Genomic DNA, 26,210 nt, shown 5'->3' with positions numbered 1-26,210 from the left:
GAGAAGCACATGTTGAAAACACCGTAGTCTTGCCGGGAGCTTTCTTGGCTTCCAGGCTGTGTGAGCAGCTGATGAAAACCAAAATGAAGATAGATGCAAGGCAAAAGCATGAAAAGGAGAAATGGATAATGCCACAGTCCAAAAGTTAATCCCATTTTTAATTTTATCTTTATATGTGAATCCTCTTCTAGGAGGCTCTCTCCAGAAACTGAATTTCTCGGTGTGTGCCAGAAATCATTCTTCGGATGGATTCTCTGCTTGATGGCTTGATGCTGCAGAGACTTTGCGTCTTAACAATAAATGAAAAACCTTCTGAAATGCAAGTTATTTATCCTAATCTGCTGCTGTCAAGTAAACACAGACAAAGGTTCCTTTGTTTTGAAGTGGCCACCAAGAGAATTTGTTCTGCAAACAAAGATCCAGATTAAAAAAAAGAAAATAGACAAGTCTATAAATTTTGAATATAGGAGAAACTTTGGGAACAGCTCCAGACTCAAGAGATCCGGCTCTCTTTGCCCATTTCTTTCCCCCTTGTCAGAATTTGAAAATTTTTTTCTTGTTTTACTGCTGGCATGCAGCTGTCTTGGGGCAGATTTCTGATCTTAAAAATAAGCCAAAATCTTTAATGGGCAGAAATTTAATAGCAAGAGCTTGCAGTGTGGTCGATGGGGGAAATGGCCAGCAGTCCCTCTGCCCTTGGTGGTGGCAGCTGTTTGTGGGTCCCAATTTGGTTTTCTGTGGTGATATACAACCGGCTGGTGGAGCTTGCTGCTGCAGGGGATTAGTGATGAGAAATAGGTTATTAAGTGTTAAAACACAGTTAGATACGGCCTGGAATATTGCTTGCAACTGCTGTAGCTAGTTTAAAAACTGAAAGACTTCTAATCCTCCTGTTGTTGATTCCCATACATGAGTGTATAAGGCGCTGGAGGAATTTGCCCCGGAGCTCAGTGCTGCAGGCTCAGGGGACGTAGGACAGTCTTGATTTCCCAAAATGGCCAGAGCTGACCACTGCTCTTGCTGTAGCTTGCTGGTTCTTGCATGGTGCTAGCTTGAGAGATCTGGCTCAAGTTCAGCTGACTTTGGTAGTGCTTCGATACAAGTACTTCAAGTGCTTCCTATACTTGTCAGTGCTCTTTTGGTCTGTGTGCTGGAAAAGAAGTTTTCCTGCTGATATCCATGAATCTGGAAACCGTTGAGAGGTCTCTGGGCTGTCTGCTGAGCACCGGAGTTGTGTGTTTACTGATTCTGTTCCCATAACTGTGTTTTCAACCCATTTTCAAGTGTTTCCTGTCTGGTTGATGCTCAGCTTGAGAAACTCAACACCTGCCTCTTTTTCCCCCTGAAATGAGCTCTTGGCAGCATCTCCAGATGGCTTCCTGTTGGTGACCACAAATGGGCTACTTGTGTTTTCTCAACTGCTGGGGGGACAGGGAAAGCAGGAAGGGCAAGGAGCTGAGCAGGGCCAGTTTCGGAGAGCAAGTTGGAAAATGCACGCGAGCAGCATGGCTTTTACAAGAACATGCGGAGTTTGGCCTGGGGCTTCCCTGAAATCCAGGAGACTGGAGCAAAGCTCCCCTGGGGGACTCTTCCCTTGGTCTGTGGTGTAGCAGAAGTCAGAGGAGATGCATGTGCCCCATGGCTCGGTCTTGCTAGGGGAACCGAGTGCAAGAGCTGGCCTGTTTGGAGTGAAGCTCTGCTGAATGCCAGCATGGAAAGTGGTTTCCAAAGGTACTGTCATAACTTGCATGCTGTAGTGCCTTTGGGGCCATCTGCAAAATTTGACGTCTCTGTGGAATTAGGAAGAATTTTCATATCTGCAATCAGCTGCTGAAGGAGAAGACTTTTTTTTCCTCCACCCTTGTCTCCCAGGAACCTTCTCCCAGGTCTCTCTCTAATGCGCAGAAACCCACAAGCAGTAGCTTAAGCCTGGCTTTATGAAGGGCAAGGGCAGAGTGGGGCTGTGTGCAGTACAGGTGGCCAGAAAGCAACACTTTCTGCAAAAGCCTCTGAGATTTGTCATTAGCTTTTACTTTGCATAGGAATGAAAAGAAAATTTTGAAAAGGTGGTGGAAAAATGCTGCTGAGGTAGACCTTCTTGTTAGGCTGAAGGAGTTAAGGTATCCTGCCTTGGGTTCAAGCTATGATTAAGTCCAAGCAGTGCTGCTTTTCTGGGGTTTCTGAACATCTCTGGCTTGTTGTGCTGGGATACGAGGCTTTTGAGAGAGGTTAAGCAGATGACATCCAAGGCAGTTTGTGCTGGAAATGCTACTTAATGCTGTTTGGCAGAAAGCTTGCCCTGCTCTCTCAAAACCTAGTGCCCCTCCTGTTTTACCACTACAGAAGTGCTCTGCCTCTGCTGCAGTTGTTGCTTGCTCCAGTTCCTGGAGTCTTACCTGCATAAAACAATTTCCTCCATCAATGAGCACACAAGTGGAGGGAGAGATTGTTCAGGGCTGTTCAGAACAGCTGAATATTTTGGAGTTTGTGGTTTCTATTTCTATCAAGAGAGGGATGTTAGTGGAGGAGGACGGGAGGTGGAGGACAGGGAATTGTGCTACAGAAGATAATGTTGAAGGTTGCTCAGGGTTTTGTAGGGCATCTTCACTGTTCTAGAGTCCTAGTACTGTGAAATGATGGGATCTCGTGTTAGTTCAATCCTTTGAATGGCTCCCTGAGGAGTGGAGCAAAGAGGCTGACTGGAAATGCGTGAACCTACATGATCTCCTAAGAGGGGTCCTTTGCTCTTGCTCCTGTCTATGCTGGTTTTTCTTCTGCTCCAGCAGCATCCTGGCTGGATTAACATGGTTAGATACCATCTTCGTTTGTTCTCACAGAAGGTGCAGAAAGGTCAAGCTCAAAATCGCTGACAGAGTGAGCTTGAATAACTGTCATCCTCCCTCGTGATCAGCTGTGCTCAGAGGGAAGGGGGAAGCCTGTGTGCAAGCTGCTGACCCACCATGTGCTCCCCGGGCAGGGTGGGTAGTGCAGCTAGAGCCATCCTGGGCTATGGACAGTTGTCCTTTGTCACGTGCAAGGCCACATTGTCAGTCCTGAAACTGGTAACGATGCTAATAAATGGTTTTGAGTAATTGGCGTGGGTGAGGGCAAGGGGCAAGGTGTTTCCCTTGACAGCGGGTCTCTTGGCTAGCTGTGCTTTCTCTTGCTTGGGAAGATGAATTGCATGTAGAAAAGCTGCAGCTGGTTGGTACGCTGCTGGGACTGGGTGCTGGGCTGCCTGGTCAGCTTGCCACGTACACGGGTGTCCTAGGGTCTGTGCTTCTGCTGCGCGAGGTGTGCAGCCATGTGGTGGTGGCAACTTTGCCGGTGCCACGAGCCAGCTCATGCACATACCACCACTCATTTTGGGGAGAGAGCACAGCCCATCCGAATCTGGTCCCCAATGTGCAGCCACTATACTGCCTTCCTCCTGCTCCGGAGGAGCCTGTGCCGTGCCCGTGAGGCCTGAGTGTGCTGCCTCCTCCAAGGACCTGTCTCATGGTGCGTGACCCAGTGCAGCCTTGCGAAGCAGAAGTCAACCTGTGCCTGTGAGCAGCCATGTGTCCCGCTGTCGGACTGCTAACAAGCTGCCTGCAGAACAAATGTGCAGCGTGGAAGGTAACCTTTGCAGAGGCTGCGGCAGGCCTTTCTGAAGGTGGTGGCGGTTACGAGGTGGGTTGGCATAAGCAGTCTTTGGCCATTCCCTTCCCCTGCTCTATGGCTCGGGGCAGTGCCGGGGGGCACGGGGTTTTTCCAGTCTTGATGCGCCCTGACACATCTCGGGCAGGGGCTAGTGGCACGTGTGAGCGATGGGCAGCCTGTCTGGGTGATTTAATTGGGCTCTGCGTTGAAGGTCTTGTTTCATCCCCTGCTTTCTGGCAAAGCATGCAATTCTTTTGATAGGAGCTTGGGTTGAGACAAGCAGGGGGAAAAAACCAAAAGTTGCTTTGTGGGTTTGACAACCTCATTTCTTATCTGACGGGTCTGGGCCTCTCGCTGGAGAGGGCGCTTGGGCACGAGAGCTTGGCCTGCTGCCTCTGGGAAGCAATGCATAGATCTGCCCTTCCAGGGATGCTGGTTTCCTACAGTTTGGTCTTGCTGCCGTTAATGCACAGTGAAGGCAACAGGAGAACCAGTTGCAAAATCTTGTGTAACCAAGTGACGGTGACGGGGACCGCACAGGCCCCGCGCGGGGCCGGTTCTGCTGTGCAAGCTCAGCACTATTCATTCCCCATCTCGTTGCGAGTGAGTTAAAATGTTCTCCAGGGCCGCTTCGTTGTTTGATGTTTGCCGAGTAACTGCGAATAACTGTCTGCAGCGGTGTGTAAGCACCTTGTCGGGAGCTGTTTGCACTGTGAGCTTGTCTCGCTCGAATCGTGCAGGGCAGCGGCCGGGGTGCTGAGGACTGGCAAGTACAAGCTGAGAGATAAGGCTGTTCTCACGGACACGCGTGATCTGAATTCGGAATCTGCCTATTGCAAAACTCTGCGTAAAGGCAGCAGGAGGTTTCCCTGTCCCCATCTTCCTCCTCCTTCTCCTCTGGTGCTGCTCATGGAGGCTGCGAACAGAATCGGTGGCCAGGGTGGGGAGTCTGCTGGCGGGTTTCCCCAGGGCCTCTAACATCCTGCAGCTGCTGCAGTGATGCGTTTGCAGCTTCACTGTTGCTGTCCCAGTCCGAAGTCTCTTTTTCTGCAGCTCCAAGCAGCCGCGGAGGGTTTTGCTCTTTTGAAGGCATGTTGCCAAGTCTCGTTTCATTAGGAGCAGCCACGTGATGCTGGGAAGAGGCTGCCCAGTCTTGGCACCGAGATTGCCGCCTCCTCCTCCTCCAGCGGAGCGTTGGCCAGGATGGCAGAGCCGGCCCCAGGGCGAGCTGAGCTGGGCGACGCTGTGCCTGGGCTCTGCCGCGGGCAGCTCCGGCAGGACTCGGCACGGTTTCCTCCTTCCCTCCCTCCTGCTGCCTGCATGTGGGTGGAGAGAAGGGAATTAAAGGGCGAAGCCGCGCCGAGGTGGCAGCACAGAGCTCCCGCTAGTGCGGGACGAGCCACGAAGACGTTCCCGTTGGGTGGGAACCATGGCCACTGTGGTTGGGGATGGTGGCTGATGCCGCAGCATGCCGATGCTCCTGGCATCGCCGGTGGCTTTACCTGAACAGCTGCCCTTCAGGGCTGGTCCTTCCTCGGTACCAGCATCTTCCTCCTGCAGGGAGAGGGCTGAGGACGATCTCGTGCCTCTTGCCGCAGGGCTGGCAGCAGAGCTGCTGTGACCTGCCCTGCCACCTCGATTCGTCACCTCCAGAAAGCGCCTGAAGGCGCCGCGGGGGCTTTCTGCCTTGATTGCTGCCTCCCTCCCAGCCCTGCTCCCTGGCAGATGTTCGGTTGCTCTGGGGGCTCTCGTTTACAGAGATAACGCCGCATGTGGCAGCAGTAACGACTTGCTCTGCTGTTCCTGTTGAGTACGGGGTGGCTTTTTTAATGATTAAAATTGTGCTCTGTGCTGAAAAATAGCTGTAAGTGGGCGTTAGGCTGCAAACAGGCGTTAGGCAGCGGTCCACGCTCTCGCTCGGTGCTGTTGCACTAGTTATTGCTCGAGAAAAGCCTGACGCCGGGGTCTTGCGCTCCCCAGGCTGATGCCGGTGCCCCAGCAGTGTGGGAACAGCCCTGGGCTTGTAGTGCCGAGGATGACGGTGCGGTCCTGCCGGTGACGCGTTGCGGTGGCCGACTGTGCTCGGGGAGAGCAAAGGTGCCGCTCTGCCCGCGATGGGTGCGGAGGGGTGAAGCACAGGTGGCTGCTTTGCAGGGCGAAGGTGTCAAAAAGCAGAAACGCTGTTGAAGCAAAAGCGGTGTTTGAGACTTAGTCCATCCTGGGGGCTGAAGAAGTGCCCGTTTGATACCATCACTGTTCAGAGCCGGAGACCTGTGGGCTTAAATGTCCCACCACACTTGCTGGAAGGTGGAAACCTTAATTCAAAAGTCCTAAGCTGGTGGAGTGGCCCATTTTGGGGGGAGGAGCAGAGCAGAAGACCATAGCGATGTCCACTTGCCCTGGCTGCAGCTTTGATGTGAATCGTTGCTTTTTGGTCTCCCTCGGTTCCTCCCGCGGCTCCAAAAGGCGTGATGCCCCTCCAGGGGCTTAAACCCAGCGGCGGCATGCCCCGAGCCCTGGCGTGGCCGCTTGCGCTGCTGAGTGGCCGTCTGGGGCGACGCGGCTGCCTTGGGAGCCTGGTCGGGGGCCTCATCCTCCACGGTCTTTCTGAGCAGCTCTGGCTGCTTGCAGCAAAGGGTCCTTGGGGTTCAAGCATGTGCCACCATGGGAGCATTGCCTGCGCCCTTTCCCCGGCCCTGTCCCACCGGCGGGAGCAACAGTGGCTTGTGGCAGTCTGTTATTTCCATAAGCAGCATTTTTTTTGAGAGAATGATTAAATTAATTGATTTTTTTTTTCTCTCTCTCTTCTGTAGCTCATAAGAAAGTCATATGGTGTTTCCATCAACGTGTGACGCGCAAACAGCCCACCAAGGCCAGGAGGGATGTTAATGGCTCTTTATGCTTTTATTACCCCCTTTCGCTCCTGAATCAAAACTCACCCGGAGCCGGGGAGGCAGGCAGGTACTCCAGAAAATGGAACTAGCGCAGTGGGAACCGTAGCAGCTGCTGTAAAAGCTGTTTTCTCCCACTGATTTATTTGTTGCTCTGGCCTAAATGAGGGACTAGGGCTCAGTTTTGCTTGGTCAGAGATTAGGCAAGGCTCTTCCCTAGGCCCTGCCGGTGCCCCTGCCTCTTGCGGGGCCGCTGCCTCCCTCTGCTGCTGACCTGGGTGGAGGCAAACGCTTTTGGAGGAAGGGGAGGATTTATTCCCCCCTCGCAAATGGGGTGGCAAGATGCCTGGAACTACTTGGCCAATAGTTTTGGCTGAAACAGAAATGATAATCGCTTGGAAGTGCTAAATTAGTGAGTTCTGCTGCTTCTGAAGCATAATATTTTGGGACGCTTGTAAACACGACTGGGAGCTCTGGTGCTAGATGTGCAGAGGAGGAAGGGGGCTTCTGGGTCTCCTGCCATGGCACAGCAGGCCCTGGGGCAGGTGAACACCAGGTCTGAATTTTCCCCCTGCCTGTGGGATTTGAGCTGGTTTCCCACCACTGTTGCTTCTCTTCGCCTTTGGTCTGGGCTCTCCTGAGATTGTCGGGGGTCTTGTGCTTGCCGAGCCCCCAGGTGTTACAGCTGGTGCCTGTGGTGCTTCCCAAAACCGGAGCCCCCCCGGTTCGAATCCCTGTTTGGAGATGGAGACAGGATGCCTGAAACCAGGGTCTGTCTGGCTGCAGGGCTGTGGTGGCCCTTCTTCCTCTGCTCCCTCTTAGGCTGGAGCCCTGGGGTCCCTTTTTCCCTTAAAGCAGCTGATGTTCCCTAGGGTTTCCAGAAAGCTGCATTCCTGGAGGTGGGAGTGGGTGGGTTGTTTGTGGGTCCCTCCCCTCCCTTTTCTCCATGGAGAAACATCAAGTGAGAGAAATCCAATTTTTAAACGGCTTTAGTTCAGCTGCTGTGAGAAAACCATTTTGCACAGCTCTGGCTCCCGCCACCGCTGCCCATGCGCCTCTCCTGGCTCTGGAGCGGTCAGCTGAGAACGGACTTGCGTCGTGACCTCGGTTTTGACCTAATCTCCTGCATGTTGCCTCAGTTTTCCCAAGTCAGGCCAGTGATTTGTTTTCTTTGCCTGGCCTGCGCGTTTTCGGAGGTGTCTTCTTGGTGCTCAGCTGCGGCAGCCCCCGCTCTAGCGTAGCGTCCGTGGGGCGTCAGCTCCTGCGAAGGCAACTTTCCCTGGGCCGGCGGTGCCCGAAGGGATCGTTACGCAGCGGCTGTTTGGCTGCTGGGAAAAGGAAGGGTTGGGATCGATGCAGACGTCCTTGGAGAGATGCCTGCGCTGCAAAAACCACGGGCGAGGAAAGATGCTCGGCTCGGGGGCAGGACGGCGCTCGGGGGGCTGCCGGGGACGTTGCTCCGAGCTGGCTCCGCGTCGGGGGGTCCCCAACCGCTGAAACCGGACCCCGGCTCTGCCCCGCGGGCCGAGGCCGCCCAGCCCGAGGCGGGGTGTAGCTGTGCCCCTGGGAGCGCCGGCATCCTCCGGGCCGGGGCTCAGCTCCGGCTGCCCTTGAGCCACCCCTGCCCTGCAGCCCTTGCGTTTTAAGAAGCGTCTTTAAATCGGTGCTAATCTCGTCGCTCCCAAGAGCCTCCCCTGCAGCGTGAAGTGTTTGGAGCGCTGCGGAGTAACTTAATGCAATTTAAAATAGCGCTGACTGACAATAGAGGAACAACTAAAAATACCCTGCTAGGCTTTATTTATTTATTTATTTTAAGTGGAAAGGGAAGAGGGGGGGAAAAAAAATGGGAGTAAAAAATAGATACCAGCACCGCAGCCCTGAAGTGCGGCTCATGCGGGGGTCATGCGTTTTCCATCCCGTCCCGCCGGGCTGCTGGGGGGCAGAGGAGACGCCCTAGCTGCTCTTCCCTCTCCACCAAACGCCGAGCGCGGAGCCGAACGTTTCCCACGGAGCAGGTCCTTCCCTCGCCGGGTCTCCAGCTGGGGAGGGGGGAGCAGCCTCACGCTCTCCCGTGCAGTAATGAAATACTCCTACCTATAAATATAAGTGTCTATTTGTATTGCTCAGCTTCCTGCCTTTTCTTATTTATATGGAAATAGAGAGCAAACATGTGTTAGTGGGGAGATATATAGCTGCGGTCTAATATTACGGAATCCCCGTTCAGCCGGCACGGGGAAAGGGGAGGTTAGCGAGGAGGATGTGGGCTCGGGAGCCCCGTCTGCCCCTGCGCCGCTCCGGACCCGGGACCCACACGGGGCCGTTCCCGAGGGAAGGGGCGAGCGGCGAGACCCCAGAGGGGTTGGGTTTGGGGCAGCGGGTGGGTGCTGAGTCCAGCAGGGCCCGAAGGAGCTGTGGGAGAGGTGGCGAGAGCCCAGCTGGGTGCTGGCGGTGCCACCGCGGTGCCGGCTCGTTCCTGTGCGGAGGTTTAGGGTGGGATTTTGGGGAGAAACGCGAGCGCTCTGGAGCCTCGTCAGCTGCCATCGATCGCAAGCGTGGGCGAGGGGTGGGTGACTCGTGCAGGTGACGGTATTGAGCAGACGGGCCATGACCTACGTTCTCAGCCGCTCGCTGGTGGCGTAAGGCGATGGGATTTGGCTGGTCACAGGCGCTCTTTGCTGCGGCGTGCCTGCTCGACGGGGCCGTCTTTGCGTGGCCTAAGAGCAAAACTAGCCTGGTGGATCTCAGGAGGCGGCTTCCAGCCTGGGCTGCCTGCGCCGGGGGGCAAGGTCCCCCCTGAAGGACCCTGGCCACCGCGCTGGACCTCAATCTTCTCCGGTTGGCGGCGAAGGCCCTCGGCTGGGCCGGAGACGGGGAGGTTGCCGTCGCGGCTCGCTGGCAAGCTTGGCCTCGGGCTTGCTTGTCGCCGTTCGCGCCGGGTTTCCGGGCTGCGATTTTAATGGATTATGTGTCAGGGTTAGCCGGAGCCTTTGGCTAGTTGGCTCTCGGGTCGTTTAATCTGCTCGAGTCAAAATCGATAGGGAAAGTAAATAGAGGAGCGTGCCGGGAAGGGAGGGCGGGCGGGTGGCATCCGCCGTCGCGGGACGCGGGTGCCCGGCGCTGTCGGCCGTCCCGGCTCCGCGGGCCCGGCGGCTCCGTCTGACCCCCCGCGAGGCTTTCGCTGGGGTCTCGGCGCCCGGCCGTTCCACCCTGCGAGCCGCTTCTTGAGGAGCCCGTTGCCCTTTCGAGGGGTTTAACCGGCACGGAGTTGTCCTTTAAAGGAGGGAAGCGAAGCGAAGCAGATGACGCTTCAGATTGAAATGAATTCGGCTGGTATTTGCAAGGGACATAAGTAATATTTTTGCCGTCTCTGAGCAAATTCCCATCTTGTACCGGAGTGTTCGGTTGTTAGGCGGCCGCCGGGCAGGAGCGCGGCTTATGTCGGAGGGGGGTGAAAAGCAATGACGCATCAGCTGTGCTACGAGCAGCGGCGACGTATTGCGGAATTGCGTTTTAAACGTCGGGGGGACGTTTCGCCGCCGCTCTGCGGAGCCGCAGGTCGAGGCCGAGCCTCGGCGTCCCGCTCTCCTGCGGCCGCCGAGTCACCTCCCTTGCGTCCGCTCCCCTCCAAGCCGCCTCCGTCCTTGGGCGGCCAAGCAGCTCGCGTGGGGCGGTGTTGCCTGCAACGCCGCTTTTTCGGCCGCTTCCCGCCCCTTTGGGTCGCGGCTGGTGCTAAACCTCGCTGTCACGTCCGGTCCGTGCGTGCAGCAACACTGACCGGCTCGTCCTTCCCGGCTCCCATTTCTGGAGGTTTCGGTGTCGAATAAACACGATGGATGGGATGTTTGCCCAGAGATGTATTCTCTCAGACAAGGCATTTTAAAGACAAGTGTATCATTAGTGAATTCTCCAGGGTTTTGACCCATCCAAATTTGAACATATCAGCTGTTGACTGTTCCCCTGGTTTTGCAGAGAAACTATTTCTTCTTCCAATAGACATCGCCCTTAGGGGATGCCTTCTTTTTTTTTTCCCCCTGATTTCATCCAATTACTTAGCTGCATGCTCTTCTGAAGCACCATAAATAATTCTCCTCCCTCTGCTGTGTTTACCAGCATGTCTCATGAAATCCAGTAAGATGTGATTGATTGCAATCATTATTTCATAGTGCTGCTATGAAAACCTCTGTCAGGTTCAGTGATTGCCTTAGAAGAGCGTCTGCCACTCAGGAAACCTGTCAAAAACCTGGCATACTTTAGCAAACTGCAATTAATCTGTTGAGCAGTTTTGCTTGTGTCGTCTTTCCCATCATTGCTGATTATCAAGGGTAATTAGACTATTTCTCCTTTGTAATTAGCGGCTCTCTTGCTGCTTTTTAAAACAAAAGTTACTTGCACGACTATTTTGCCGGGTTTTCGTGCTACTGAGCCAGGTTTTGGTTTATCCTGCCTGTCTTTGGTGCTGTTTTCCACTCTCTTGAGGATTGTCGCTGGCTTATGGGGTTGCAAATCCCCGACGTTTTGCAGAACCCCTCCGTCCCAGCACGCGGGTGCGTGTCCAGGGAAGCCCGGCTTGAGCTTGCGTTGCCGGCCGGTGGTTTTAAACAGTTTCTTTGGAGAGAAGGAGCAGGCAAAACTGCCCCGGCTCGGATGGGGCTGGCTGCGGTGGTGAGCGCCACGAGAAGCATCCCGGCTTGGGCCGCAGCTGCCCACCCGCACAGCCGCGACGCTGTCGGGTGCTGCAAAACACCGTCACCCGGCGTGGAAAAGGAATTTATTTTATTCCTTTCTTTGTTTCCGTCACCTGCCTTAAGAGTCGCTGGCTCCTGCCTGGCTGTCAGGCAGCCGAGCAGCAGTTCTGCGGGTGCCCGGGACTCCACTTCAGGTTAACAAATTAATCCCGGCTCTTGCATTTTTTTTTTTCCCAAAAGCATCTCTTCAGCACTTTTTCCTCCTTGCTCTTGGTTTTAATGAGGCACGCTTTCCAAGAGATGTAATAATCATTGCCAAAAATGTCAAATCACTCTTGTTATCCTTCTTGAGCTTCTGGAACAGCAACAACAACAGGAAAAAAAAAACCTCTCCGACAACAAGAAAAATAGGTGTTGATGAGGAAAGACTTCAGAATTCATCTTTGAGAGCTCGGGGAGGGATGAGGACGAGGGGGAGATGAGTCCTGTGACAGCTCTGCTTTCCGGCAGGGAAAGTCCTCCCTGCAAAGATAACCCCGTGATCCTCTGTGTCGCTCCGTGCCTCAGTTTCCCTTGCCTTCTGCGCAGGAACGATTAGCGCCTGCTTGCGCAGGGGAGAACGGGGTGATAAATGCCGTAGGGCTGCTCGCGCTGAAGTGAAGGGAAACCCAGAAATGCTCCTTCACGATGATGAAGAAGGAGCCGCAAGCAAAGGGCTGCGCTGCTTGGTGCTCCAGGCCCGCTGCGTTTAAGACAGCGCTTTGCTCATCCTGCCCCGTGCGCTGGCGGGGGAACCAGGGCTGCTTTATTTGCTGGCTTGTGCCGACCTTCCTCAAAATCGGCCGTCGGGAGGCGAGAAGGGGCCTCCTGAAGCGTGCACGCCTCCGCGCCCTTCCTCGGGGGGAGAGGCTTGCGGCACGCGGACCCCTTGGCGCGGCTGGAAAGGCTCCCGGGCCCCAAGTCCCGTCTGCGGTGACCAGCTCCGTGCCCGTGCGGAGCTGCTGCTCCACCGGGGCTTTGCACGCTGCCGTTTCCATTTCGAATGAGCCGCGCCGCTACACGAGCCGCCTTAATTAAGCAGATGCAGTCCGGCTGCGATCGAGGTGACGGCCTGGCCCTGAACAGCGAAGGCGGCGGCAGCGGCTCTAAGTCACCTCCGCGCTCCCGGCCGTGTCGCTCGTGGCCGATCTCTGCATCTCTCTGCCCCAGCCAGCTCCGGGCTCGAAGCCGTGCTCCGTGGGAAGGGTCCCGCACCTGCGGAGCCGGGGCCAAGGCTGCCGTGTGGGCGTAGAAAACACTGTGGCTGTGTTTTAAGCTCTTTGTAGCTGGCTATAGCTGTTGCATCGGGTGCTCTTGCTGTCCTCTGGACTCGGCGGCCTGCGGAGATGTGCGCAAGAAGGATGCGCTGCAGCTGGAAGAGGCGCATGCAGTGAGCACGGCAGGGAGTGCAAAGCTGCCAGCTTGCACTTTTTGGGGGGCAAAGACATCCTCTTTGCACAGCCGCGGAGCTTTGGTTAACTTCTTGTCCTGGGAAAAGGACCCATGGGCTCTTGCTCCTGTTGCGAGTCTCCTTGTGCTGCCAGAGGTGCGTTTACTTCCTCGCTGGTGGCTTCCTCCAGCTCTTTGGGTCCTCCTCAAAGCCATCCCTCTTGGCTCCATTTGGTCAGCTATGGGGTCAGGCCCCGTGGGGTGGCCTTGGCCATGCAACGACCTCTCCCTCCCTTCTGGCTGCAACGGCAACGTGTCTGGAGGCTGCGGCCATTCCGGCCACCAGCGAGTGCCGTGGCGGGACGGGGTCCCTGCGTGAGAAACCGCCTCCATCACGCTCCTGCCGTGTTGCTCTGACCTTCGGCAGCACCGGGACGTTGCAGCGGTGGCAAGTCCTGTGCGGAGCTCCCTGCACCGGTGGCCACTGGTCCTGGAAGCCAAACTCGTACGGACAGACAGGAGATGCCGGATGCTGCAAGCTCGGGCTTGGGTTTGGCCTGTCCCCAAGCTCCAACACTCTTGGGGTGAAAGCCTACACTGAAATAACTAACGTGGCTTTTCGGGCTTCAGCCCATCTCTCAGCTACTCTGTTTTTCCCCGGCTGCGTCTTTCCTTCGTTTGCTCAGCTGTGTTTGGGGAGGCTCCTGGCCAGCAAAAATTGGGCGCTGGCTGCCGAGTTTCCGCTCTTTTCCCCCCCGGAGCGTCCCGTAACCCCGAGCTCGGCAGCGGCTCGGGAGGCCTTCGAGGCTGCCGCACTGCCCTGGGAAGGTCTCCTGCTTCTCCGTAGCTCCTGGTGGCTCCTAGGAGGGCTTGCGGGCTCGGATTGCGCGTGCGGCCGGCAGCTTGTCCATGGGCTCTCCGTTCCCTCCTGCTGCTTGGCAAATGAACCGCGGGCCGAGCGGGGGAGCTTTCCCCTCAACGGGAGAAATGTGGGGGGTTGTTCACCCATCGAGATGTTACGAACGTGGAATGAGCCAGGTTGAGATGAAACGGGAACGTTATTTTCTGTGCTGGGGTTTCAGGCCGCCCGTCCCGAGGCAAGGCGACGCTGGGAGCGCGGGTGCCCCTGGCCCTCGCTCGCCTGGGCTTCGCCACGAGCACGGCAGTGCTCTGCGCGTCCCCGGCAAGCAGCGTGCTCTGCGGCGATGGGGAACGGCCGCTTCCCCGCTCCGGGGTTTTCCTGAGACGCGACGTAGTGGCGGCGTTTTAAGAATTGAGCTATTTCTAGCGCCGGGGCGCCCACCCTGCCGGCTGATGCGGGCAGAGGTTCTCCTCTGCGACAGGAAAAGCCGGCGCTGCCGGGAGGATATGCTGGGGGAGGCCCACGTATTTGTGCCGTTTCCCATGCTTTTCCCTCTGCATCCCCTAAAGACTGCTGTCAAAGACAGGATGCTGGACTAGGTGGGTCCTTGTTTTAAAAAAAAAAGTGCATAATGAAAAGCTATTTGCTTAGCGTTGAAGAAAACTTGGCTTCCCGTAAGGACTCGGGACAAGCAGGAGGGGTCGGATGGATGCGTCGAGGTTTTACGCCTTGGAGAAGCAGGTCAGGCAGCTGAACTCAGGGCTGAAGTTGGGGTAACTGCTGGCTGCCGACGAGCAGAGAAGCCGCGGCAGCCCGGCTAAGTTAGGGCACCCGCAGCACCCGCGCAGGATGACGGTGCAGCCCAAGGAGGTCTGCGAGCCGCAGGGTCGGTGCGCTGGGTGCCCTGGGGCTGGGGTTGAAGCCTCGGGGAGGCGGGGGGGGTTTCTCGGTCCCCTGGCCGGCCCGTGACGCTGTCTCGCTTGCTCTTTGTGTGACCGCAGTGATGGGCGCGCTGGAGTCCCGAGGGGCGCTGCGGAAAATGAGCGACATGCTGGAGATGCTGATGAAGAGGATGGACATCCTGGCCAGGCTGGAGAATAGCACTGACTTCCACAAAGGGGACGAAGCGCGCTTCCCTCTGGACAGGTCAGTCGGGCGCGCCGATGCCCCACGAGGGGCCGGGGCCGGGCTGGGGCAGGCAGAGCTAGTCCCCTCCTGCCGGGGGGGCGGCAGGGCCGAGCGGGTCCCCGGGCAGGACGTTCCTCTGCAAAGCCTCTCCGACAGTGGCTCTAACCATGCTGATGGGGTGCAAACCCCCCCCCCCCCCCCAGGCATTGCACAGTGCCAGAAACACCAGGCTGAGCCGCCGCATGGGGTTTGGGGCATGCGATGCCCTCCAGGGCTTGGGCTTTTTGGAGTTCTGTTTGCTGCTTTTGGAAATCTTTTGGAGTTTCTGAAATGCCTATGAATTTTGGGGCCGTCTGTAGTGCTGGTCCCAGCTGCTAGCATTGCAGTGTGGAAGAGTGTCTTTTCATCAGTGGTAGAGCTGGAGGTGGGAACCACCAGCAGCCAGAGCACCAGCTGCTGCACAGGGGCCTGAACTTTGCTCCCTCCTCTGCTATTAACTCCCCGCGCCAGGGGGGAGATGCTCAGCTATTTGGGCTTGTCCGTGCTCGGGCCTGTCCCCACTGAACGCAGGTGCTGGCTCCTTCGGAGCTAAGCCTTGCTTGAGTTAGCCACAAATAACTGAGCGTGGCTTTTAAGGAGATGGCACGCGCTAGCAGAGTGTGTGCGTGTTTGATAGTTCAAAAAAAAAGGTCTTTGCCCAAGATCTTGGAAGAGGTTGTAAGTGGAGTCGAATCTGGGTCTCCTGCAGCGCTGCTGGGCACTGAGCCACCGGCTCCTCTCTCTCCCCGACTTCCTCTCCTTTCTTCTCCATCCTCCCTTTTCTGAAATGCAAAGATCAGGCCAAAGCAGCCATTGATGCTGTTTGAAATCCAGGGCTGATATGTTCAGCCTTGGGGTAGAGCAGCGCCTCAAACGCAATGCTAGCAAGCTGCCCGGCCCCGAAATGCTGGTGGCGCAGGCCTGGTGCTCCTGGCTCCGCTGCTGGGAACATCCCGCATCCGTCTCACGCGCTGCCGGCTTGAGAGATGTCATCAGACCCGCAACGCCACGCTGGTTTACCAAAGAGACGTTTCCCTTTGCTTGGAGAGGCTTTAAGCATTTACTAATGCTAATTTTGCTGTCACTCCGAGGCCTGTAAAAACTGTAACTAAAGCAACTGGAACATGGAGGGGTAGAGAACTGAAAAAAAAAAAAGGGGGGGGGGGCAGCACTCGTAACAAATTTTGCAATGCTGAAAAAACGCCGGGGTAGCTTGTGCCCGCTTGATGATTTTCTTGGCCACTCTCTGGTGAAAAAAGAACCAGTAATTTCAGGTTACAGTAATTTCTGCGTAGCAGCAGCCAAGAGACGGGCTTAAAAGCGTTTGTGTGAACTGGCAGTGATTGCTTAGGATGGAAATATCGCGTTCCAGGTCGGTTTATGGTACCCAGCGTCCCTGCAGGAGCTGGTTGTTGCAGGTGGGTCTGGGTGGTCTCGGTCCCCTTGGCCAGTCGGACTTGGGACTTGGGAAATCCTTGCTGGTTTTGCAACTGGTGCTTCGCTGGTTGTAGCGGAGGAGAAAGGCGCTGGCTGGTGCCTACATGGGAGGGCAGCAGCCGGCAAAAGCGCCTCTTATTTTTGCTCCCGCTGTTTGCAAGGTGCCTGGCGGCAATGGGGCGATGCAGGACGCGTCTCTCTTGATTATCTCGCTGTCCGAGGGGTTCCCTGGTGGAGCCGATTTCTCCTAGCTGCTCTGGGTTTATTTTGGGTCCCGCGTGGCAGGAGCCCGCTGATCGTTGGGTGGCGATGCCGGGGGAGAGCGCCTTGGGGACATTGCACGGCCTGGGGAGCAAACCCAAGAACGGAGATCCAAAGAGCAGAAGCGCTGAGATGAATCCAAGTGCAAATAAAAAAAAAGTAGGGGTGTGCGTACGTGCACACCTGCGTGCTAGAAACGCCAGCAGGAAACGTCCCATGCATCCAGCCCCACGAGCATCTCCAGGGAGCTGTGCAACTTGGACTTTCCCATAGCTCGTATACCGCCGTACGTGAGAGCAGCAGGTGGGAAAGCAGGCTGGACATCAAATGGTGCAGTACAAACACTTCTCATGCCTGCATAATGTCCTTGTTTTCGTCTAGCCTTTGAATCCAAAGGGCTGAAGCTGGGTCAAGTTCCTGGGGCAAAGCGTCTCCAGGGAAGGAAGCACCATCACCAGGGTATCTCCTGGCTCTGGTCCTTCAAGGGTGGATGCTCCGTCTCCAGGCTGGGCTCCTGGGCACCTGCCGGGGGCAGCCAGGCTTGACGCGGGAGGAATTGCTACCTGGGCTCCCGACTTTCCCCCGTAGGAATCTGTATTTTTTTCTTTTTTCCGTGGCTCTCTCCACCTTGGTACCTGACTCATGTACTTGCCTAGTATCTCAGTTCACCCACCAGCCCAATATTGGATTATTACCGTGATCCTTAGGGAAGCGCCAGCAGCATCTGCAAACACTTCCTAAGTGTTTTTTAATGCCTCCCTCCTCCCCGGAGCCTCGGCTGGGGTCTGCGCCGCAGCGGAAGGAGGCGCATGGGTGGCACGGGAGCGGTGCCGGGTTGTGTCCCTGCTGTCCAGCCCTGAGCGAAGCAACCTGGGGCAACCCGAATGGCAGCTAGGGCAAAACCTTGATGCTGCAGCAAGAAACCGTCTGCGGGAGGATAACGGGCTGCAGCTGAGGGTCCCTGCGGCGCTGGGGGGTGAGGATGCGCCGCGGGTCCCGCGGGAACCCCAGTGCAGAGTGGGGCCGGGGCCTCCCGCGGTCCTGGGTGCGAAGGCACCGAACTCCATCGGGGTTTGCTTCCTCCCTGCATCCCCATCTCTGTCCCTTGGATCTCCAGTGACTGACTTGAAGCTGTCAGCAAAATAGTGCAGTTAAAGGGGGATAATTTCAAAGGGATTTTTTTTCTTTAAAGCGTTTCTGGTTGACACGGCTGCCGCGGTCATCTCTCCCGCTGCGCAGCCGTCCGCGATGCCACCCGAGCAAAAGCGGGTTGCCGCTCGGTTTTACAAAGCGCTCTTCTCCTTGCTCTTGGGTCCCAAATGAAATCGGAAGGACTTGGGTTTGCGGAGCACCTCCCGAAGAAGAACGAGCCGAAGCCCTCGCTGGGCTTTATGAAATATCCGTCTAATCAATCGCTGCCCGCTCCCTGCCGAAGCGCAGCTGCCTCCGAAGCGCTCGTGTGACGGCTGTCCGCTGCCAGCGCTGCTCCGCGGGTCTGCGCAGCCGGGAGGTCAGGGATGGCTTTTTCACTTCCAAAGCACAAGGAAGCGACTTAAACGAGGTGCAATTAATTACCCGCCTTGGAAAGCCTCCGAGCTGGCGGGGCAAAGAGCTTTGCTCTGCCCAAAGTTATTCCAGGATGTTTCTTAGCGAGCGGCCGCTGCATTTGCCTGCGTCTTGGCTCCCTTTCGGCTCTCCCCGGGCATCGGCATGGCTCGTGCTGCCCTGGGACCCCTCTGGCTGGTGTCCACGCCGCCGTGCAGCCGCCAGCGTGGCGCGTTGGGGTTGGCCCCGAGGCGAGGGGGCGGCGGGGAGGGCAGCTTCGCCCCTGCTGCCTGCGGCTGGGTATACGGCTGCCCCCGTGGGCAGCCCAGCGGCCTCTCGCCCCGCTTTAGAAACAGCATTTGGTGACCCGAGCTGCACCGTTGTCCTCGGTGGGAGCCGCCCGGCGGCTTCCCAGGCGTCCCCCCACCCCGGCTTGCCACGGGGGCCGCTGGGGTTTGCCGAGTCCTCCCTCCATGCCTGCCCGGCGGCGAGGGCCGCGAGCGGCGTGCCGGCCTCCGCGAAATCTGTGTGGCCGTTCATCGAATGCAATCCCCGTGGATCGGCGGCGGGGCGGAAATTGGAAGCGCTTGCGGGAGTTTGCTGGGCGAGGGGAGCGTTAGCTCGGAGCAGGGGGGCCGGGGCGCGGAGCGGCGGATCCAAGCTTGGCACCGCAAGCGGGAGCTGCCGGGGGCCCGTCTCCGAGCCGGGACTGCCCCGCCGTCCCCCCTGCTGCCCGCAGCGCTTGCAGCACCCGGCCCCGCTTCCCCGCGGGAGGCGTGATTCGCTAATGACTGATTAATCTTGAAGCTTAATTACTGCCGCGGCTTGGATCGCCTCCGCGCGCTCCGAGCGTTTGCTCTTGCGCTCGTTACGGGACCCCACGTTCCTCTCGTCGTTAAAAGTCGCACGCTACAACGCTAAACTGGGCGATGCTCCTGCTGGCCCGGCTCTGTTAATTCCTAAATTATTGCTGTCGATAAACCGCCGCCGGATGCTCCCGGGTCCCTGCGGTAGAGCCGAGCCTGCGGCATCTCACCGGCCCCGCGCGGGGCTGGAGAGGGGGCGATGGGGCCCTCTGTGCCGCCCCCGGACCTCCCCGCGCCTCCTTGGTGCATCGCGGGGCTGACTTAGCTTATTTGTAGAGGCCTGGATTGATATTGGGGGTAGAAACGGCCGTTTCGGGTGCTCTTTGGGGGAAAGCGAACCTGCCTCGGTTTCCCCGCCGGTGCCGCCTCGGGGCGAGATGGGCATCCGCGAGCCTCCCTCGTGCCCCTCCGGCTCAATCCACTGCACCTGATTCCGTAACGGGCTCCGTTTTGGGTCCATTTGGTGCATTTCCAGCCCTGACCGCTGGTGCCATGGCGGGGGGGGGTCAAAGCCACCTCCGCGGTGGGGCGGATGGGTGAGCTTGGCCGCTGGGTGCACGTGTGCAAGGGGAGGAGGGTGGTCGGGCGGCCGGGGACCCTAATGCCAAATTTCCCACAGCCCGTGGGAATCGGGCAATCTAAGCAGGTAAACGAATATCTCTGATTTATGCCTCAATTGAGGAAAAATCAACATACATCAAAGTGACCCCAGTAACCCTTGCGCCTGCGACCCTCCATATATTGAACGAAATTTGTTGGTGCCTGGGCTCGACTCTCCGTTCTGCTCTGCAAGTCGTTAGGAAGACGAAGGCTTGGGTTCAGCTTTAACTCCAGCTTCGTATTCAGGCTTAAGAAGGAGCTCTGAGCAGTTTATAGCGTTTGTAAAATATTTTAATTAACCATCTTGCTTATATGGTGTTGGCAAATTCTTTGCCGTGTGGGGTACGCGTGAGCTGTTCGTTACGGGTCTGCAATGCTGGCTTTGATTGCAAAACTGGTCAACGTTTTCACGACGAGATCTTATTTTTCTCGAAATTTATTGCCAGCTTGCTGAAATGGAGCTTTCCTGCAGGCTGTGCAGCCGCTGGCTTTCTGTTAGCTAAGGATTCAATCCTGTAAATACATTTGCGCGAGAAAGTTTGCCCAATGCAAATTGAAATTAAAATAAATTGAATTACTTTAGTGAGTAAAATGCCCCGGTATTTATTTTACGATCTATCATTTGGACAGCTTGGATTGGTCACGTGCCATGGTTTCCTTTCCCGAATTTGCTGAAAGTAACTCCTAGCTTTGGAGGAGTTTGGAACACGATTCTGCCTGTGCATCATCCAATATTTGCTTGAAATGAGTTTCCAAGGAACGTGCCCTTCCTGAAACGCGTTCTCTAGGATATTTGTCCAATATGAATTCAGAAGGAGCGCAGCCACAGCCAGAGCGGAGTCAGGTCTTTATTCAAATATTCATGGAGAAGAGATTGAGCTGTTTGTCTCAGCCCTGAGGTATAATAGAAAAGACTGCGGAATGCAGAAATACCAGGAATTACATTTGAAGTGTACGCTGTTTTGTGATTTTTAGGGTTTTTTTTATACAATTGAGTGGATGGAGCTGCCCGCGAAGCGGAAAAGCGCTTGCCAGTTGAACGGGCCTTTTCCGACGTGGGTCCGAGGGAAGTCGCAAAGACGGGCGGAGCGTCGTTATCCGCGTTTTAGCACCGGGAAGCTGAGGCGCGGAGGGGCCGAATGCCTCCATCAAGTCCGTGCCGGGGAGGCGCAGCCAGGCCGGGAGCGCGTCCTACCTCCGGAGCCGGAGCCGCGGTCCCGGTGCCTCGGCACCGCTTTCTGCCGTGCTGGAGGCGAGGTTCGCGGTGACGCGTCGCACGGTTGCCCCGCGCCGTCTGTCCTTCCCTGCTGTTTTCTTTGCGACGATGCTATAAATTTCCGATGAGGCGGGAGCGACGGGGGGGTTCGGGCTGCGTCCCCACTCCCGACGGTGCCCTCGCTCCCCGCCAGCCCCCTGCAAAAAACCGAGCAAGCGCTTGTTTATCCAGGCTTGGGGCGAGAGCTCCAGCACTGGAGTTCATGAGGATTAAAAGCAGGATTACAAGTCAAATAAACACAGAAATGCGCAGCTGATCCTCCTGAACGGGGCACCCGGCCCATCGCCGCTGTATCTCCTGTGCTGATCCCTGTTGTCTGCCGGGATCCGGTAGGGGCCAGTAACCTGGCTTTTAGGAGGAGCGCTGGCCGCTAGGTGAAGCCCTCGAGGGCCCCGGGCTTCTCCTTCTGCTTTCTCCCCCTGCCCTTGCGGGCGATCCGGGCTCCCTGTTTCTTCTCGGCGTGGGATGCAAGGATGCATGGATGCAAGGGTTGCAAGGACGGTTTCCGCTTTGCACTTGCATGCGCGAGCCCGGAGGGGTGCAAAGAGACGGGCAGAAGGACGTGGATCCCGAGGAAGTTTTGCCTCCGGCGTTGATGAGTTTTACCCTGATTCTCTTCCGCCAGAGGAGCAAAGCTCTGAGTCACGCCGACTTTCTGGAGCTCGAAATGGCCTTTTTCCTTTCCCAGCTCTTGGTGTCCCCCCAGGACCCCTCGGCTTTGCTCCTAGTGTCCGACTGCACGCTCGTCCTGCCCGGTTCAGTGTCGTGGCGCAACGGGGAAAGCGGAGCCGCGTGTCCCTGGATTCGCTGTGCGAATGTTGCGTTTGTGATGCATTATCTTTGAAACATCTGCTTTTCTCCCTCCATATCGGTCTTTCCAAAGTCACGGCTTTCGGCAGTTAATAGCAAGAAATATAGGATGAGCAAGCAAATATGTTTAGGGCTTGTATTATGAAGACAACACGCAAATAGAAAGAGATTCATCTTTTCATAATGCCCCTTTTATAAAAGGCAATAAAAATACAGGGCCTTGTAAAGGGATAAACAGGCTGAATCTGAGCTGCCGCTGCAGGGCTGGGGACAAGAGACAAAGCGAAGGGAACCAAATTAATGCATAAAAAAGTAAAAGAAAACTCAACCTCCAGCTACATTATGTGCCAAATGATCTGCCAGTGGGGAAAGATATATCTTAATAGCAGTTTTTGAAACGAGATGAATACTGTAGATGGTGCATTATAAGCCACACTGTGATCTGAATCTTAATCATCATGGGGAAATATAAATCTGAAAATAATAAAGACGAAATCAATATTGATGGTTAGAAGTAAAAGTGCTTATATTTGCTGTAGTAAACGGTTCTAAGGTCCCAGGGAAAAATTTGTTCTAGGAAACCCATAGCGATTTACTATAGTTTCAATAGCTGGCACAGCCCCAGCCTATTTCGGTGGCATTTATATTGTCACTATAGAAAAATTTTAAAAAACAACAACAAGGGACAAAAGCACGTCGCCGCTGCCTGCGCTGGAAGCGAGTTCCTCTTTCAGCGGCGCCGGCGGAGGCGAGGCCGGCGTTCCAGCTAAAACAGAATAAAGCTTTTCTGTATGGGCAGCGTGCAAAGGATGCCAGCTCCTGCGCTGCCTGCTGTAGGTGTCGGTATTTGGGGGCGAGACCCCTCGTCGCTAATGCAAAGGTCACTTTGCGCTGCGGCAGTTGCATGTCGTGGCGTTAGGGTCACGTGCGCGAAACCCTGCGCCTTGAGGCCGTGCAGTGGCCGAAGGTCTCCGCGCGGGAGCCTGCGGCAGGGAGTCCCTCCGCTGAACGCGGCGATGCCGTCCCCCGGCTGGGCAATGCCGATGCGTCCTTTGCCTCCTGCGGGTACCCTTGTCCTAAGTGAGGTTTAATGAGGCTGCAGCTTTGCACTGATTTTCTGCACGGACTGATTTTTGTGCTGGATAAACAGTTGATGATCTCATTCCCATTTTTGGATAATGAACAAGGGCGTTGAAATATTTCCATTCCGCTTAGCTGGCATTTGGCGGAATAAGCCACTTACCTTGTCCTTCCCGGTGTCTCTGGTTACTAAGGACAGGGCATCAGATTCTGATGAGCTGCAGAAAACCGTTTTGTGTTTGAGGTTTTGCTTTAAAAACCTTATTTTCCTGTCCTCTGCCCAGGTGACAAATCATTTTAATGATAGTTTCGGTAACTTATGCTTAACCTTCTGGTCATCTTTTTAATACCGTAAATGAAACATGCTCAAGTCGTACCCATGCTGCCCAGCGATGTGAATGCGGGCGCCCGCATTAGCGCAAAAGCCGCGGTCCATCAGCACTGTCCGCATAGGAGCGCGGCTTTACGCGCTGGCTGCTTGCTCCAAAGGGACGTTTTGAATGGGAAAGAACCAAGATGGACATTTTTTGTGTCACTTTCCAGCTCCAAAATAGCAGAAGGGAGTGTAATATTCCCTTGGCTTCTTGATACTGGTCGCTTCAGGTTTCATTTCCCCTTCGGTGGCCCTTCCGCATTTCGTGGGAAGCCTCGCAGCGCTAACGTGACTTGGGGCTCGCGTTTCAAAGAACTCAAAGCGTTGCCTGACTGTGATGATCAAACATACATTTTGCATCAAAGGGCTCTGGCTTGAAATCTTTTTGTTGGGGGAACATCTGTAGCTTGCAAGAGCTGGGCAAGCCGACATAAATGCAGGGCTGGATTCATCAGCTGGGGAAAACCTCTGCTGCGGCCAGAGCTCCAGCAGGATTTTCACTGGCTGGGATGCTGAGCCTAGAAGAAAGCAGTTTATTTGGGACAACGATGCTGATTGTGTTTGAATGCACTTGCCTGTGCTGGTTCTCAGCCCTAGCTGAGCTCACCCCCCAAGCCATTGGAGATGAGATGGAGACCAAGGTGGCCTTCAGCCTTTGGGCAATTACCTGGCTTTTTGGGGCTGGCTCAGACCTGAGCGAGTGTCGGGGCAGGTAAAAGTTGAGTCATGGGCTGATCTAGGTGCTCTGAAAGGTGGAGCAGGGGTGCTGTAGCTGTGTGTCTCGGCACCTGGAGCGGTGGAGGAACCAGAGAAGCATCTCTGCCATGTGGACGTTCCCCTTCTGTTGCTGGCGGTTGGGCCATGAGCTGTAAATTCAGTGAATTCTTGGGGTATTTCTTGCTAAACTGATCACTGCAGCTTTCCCCGATTTTTCTGAGTGCGTGTGTATCACCTTCATGGTCTGATTGCTGCTTTCTTATGGAAAAAAGGTTGCAAAATGAAACTGGGGTTTTGAGAGCTTTCGGGGCTGGCCAGGCTGTTCAGCCCTCGGAACAGGAGCATTTTATCTCCTTGGAGCCATGCTGACAAGCATCACAAGTCTTTTTTGTGCCCATATCTTACCAGGCCTCCCTGTTTCAGCAGTGAAAGTTGCTGGCAGGAGACTCGGGGTTTATTCTCTGCGAAAGGTTGAAAGCTACTTGGGGGCAATGGTGTCCTCTGCATTTAATTATTATTTCTTAAAAGCCCAGGTTATGTGGTCCCCTGTGGAGATATGAAGGTTCAGTATTGACGGTCATAAACCATGCCAGAAGGAAAAATGTGGGCTGCTTGCTGCTACAGAATGGACTTTAAATCAACAGCCGAAGCAGTATCGGTTCATAAAACTAGGGTTTTTTTAGCCTTGAGGACAGAGGCGCTTTAAATCCCAGCCTTCAGGTTCGCTGATCTGCTAGAGAACAAACATAAAACTTCAGTGGGAAGGGCCTGAAATCAGCAAATATTTTTGTGCCAAGAGTATTCAAGGTAGCTCTTTTGGGTTTGCTCACAACTTATGACATTTCTGTACATCTTAATGATCTGGGCAGCTGGGGGAAAAGCTTATGACCCAGACGCTGCAGAAGGGGAGATTATTTACAGCGATAACCGAGCTCAAGACGTCGTTTGCGGTGGATGTGGCAAACGAAGCGTTTGAGGTGGAAAGCTGGCTCCTTGTCGGATGTGGTAGGACATCGCTGTTGGTGGACTGAGTTCTTGTCCTCTTTTACATATTGCAGCAGATTTTCGTTCACATCAAGGCCCCTTTGCAGTGCTCAGTCACTAGTGTAGCTCCAGCCCAGGTGATACCCGGTGCAGCTGAGACACTGGGGCTGATGTCTGTTTACCCAGGCTGGTGTCGATAGTGAGTTTTTATTCAACAGGCAGCGTACGCGGCTAAGTCCTCTTCAAACCGGTGGAATTTGGTCTCGAGCCTTAGCAGGAAGGTGCACGTGTGTTTTGCTGGAGCTGCCCCGTGCCGCGATGCCGCATTCAGCCCTGCTGCGGTGGGTGATCGCCCTGTGACCCTGCCCCATGTGGCCCTCACCTGCTGCTCCTCACCGGTTGCTTGAAGGAGCAAAGCTGTCCCCGATAGTGTTTGGGGAGCAAGGGTGAGCGGTTTGTGCAAAGCCCTCTGTACCCTGCACCCAGCCTTTCTTGCTCTCTGCAAGATGGACGAGACAGCAACTCCTCCACAGTTATGCGACAGACGCAACCAATGAAGGTGTCATCACTGTCTTCCTCTTCATGGAGGCAACCAGGTCGTTTCTTTTCTGGGCCAGCTTGTATTTGTTCGCAGATTAAATGTAGTCCGGCAATGCTAAACTCCCGAGCAAAAAGGTTGCGTGTGGGTGATGCACGAGTGCTCGCCAGGGATACCTCGTGGCTGCACCTCTGCAGTGCTGTGCTCGCTCCAGTTGGCCGGGAATCACTGGAGGATGTGGAAATCTGCTGACCTAAATCCGTAGTGGATTGGCCAGACCGGTTCAGCCCATCCTCATGTCCTGTGTGTTTTGTGGCTGGGGCCATCGGTAGGCTGCTCCAGCCCTACTAGCTTCCTAGTCTCTTTTCCACTTTCTACCTTTCCTTTTTCTGGATTTTTTGTTCTTAGTCCTCTTTTTTTTTTTTTTCTTGCATGCACTGCAAGATCAATAATCTCGGTAAAGGATTTTCAGACATAACATATTTGAAATAAAGAAAACAAATTTTGCCAGCACATTTCATTTCCCCATGTAAAACACAGATGTATCTGCGTTTATCAGCACACTGAACAAAACGGCAGAGAATTGATTATGTAGTTTTAGTGAAAACTCTTTAAAGCCAATGAGATCTTTGCCGGACACATACTGGAAGATGCATTCCTGCTTTACATCCTGGGGCTAAGCTCTATGTGCCAGCAGCTTGCAAAGAAAGAAAGATTGCTGTGTGAAGCAGGAAGCCCTCCTGGCTCTTTCTAACAAACCTGGATGCTGCAACAAGAAGACATCATGTTTTCAGGGTCTATTTGTTTTCTTTCCAGGTTCCAGCCAGCAGCCGGTTTGATGGAGAGGATCCAAGCTATAGCTCAAAATGTCTCGGACATTGCAATAAAAGTAGATCAGATTCTCCGGAACAGCCTCATGAATGGAAAAGGTAAGCGTGCGAGGGGCTCCCCGTAGCCTATGCCCTGGACACAGCCACATGCTCCAAAATTCATATGGGTTGTGCAGTTGCAACAGGGAAATCTAGCCAAGCCTACCACAGAAGGCCTG

The 26,210-nt window shown here is 55.3% G+C and overlaps 1 protein-coding gene across 1 annotated transcript in view; it reads left to right on the top strand.

Moving 5' to 3' along the window:
- MGAT5B (alpha-1,6-mannosylglycoprotein 6-beta-N-acetylglucosaminyltransferase B) overlaps positions 1 to 26,210 on the top strand; it is a 75,615-nt gene that overhangs the window by 12,596 nt on the left and 36,809 nt on the right. Inside the window, exons 3-4 of the mRNA XM_067308192.1 lie at positions 14,510 to 14,654; positions 25,979 to 26,091. Coding sequence (XP_067164293.1) covers positions 14,510 to 14,654; positions 25,979 to 26,091 — 258 coding nt within the window. The remainder of the gene's footprint in view (positions 1 to 14,509; positions 14,655 to 25,978; positions 26,092 to 26,210) is intronic.

Source organism: Apteryx mantelli, chromosome 19, assembly GCF_036417845.1.
Source record: "Apteryx mantelli isolate bAptMan1 chromosome 19, bAptMan1.hap1, whole genome shotgun sequence".
In the NCBI taxonomy this organism is placed as follows: domain Eukaryota; kingdom Metazoa; phylum Chordata; class Aves; order Apterygiformes; family Apterygidae; genus Apteryx; species Apteryx mantelli.
The sequence above is the reverse complement of the archived record's forward strand: the minus strand, read 5'-3'. Positions and strand labels throughout refer to the sequence as shown.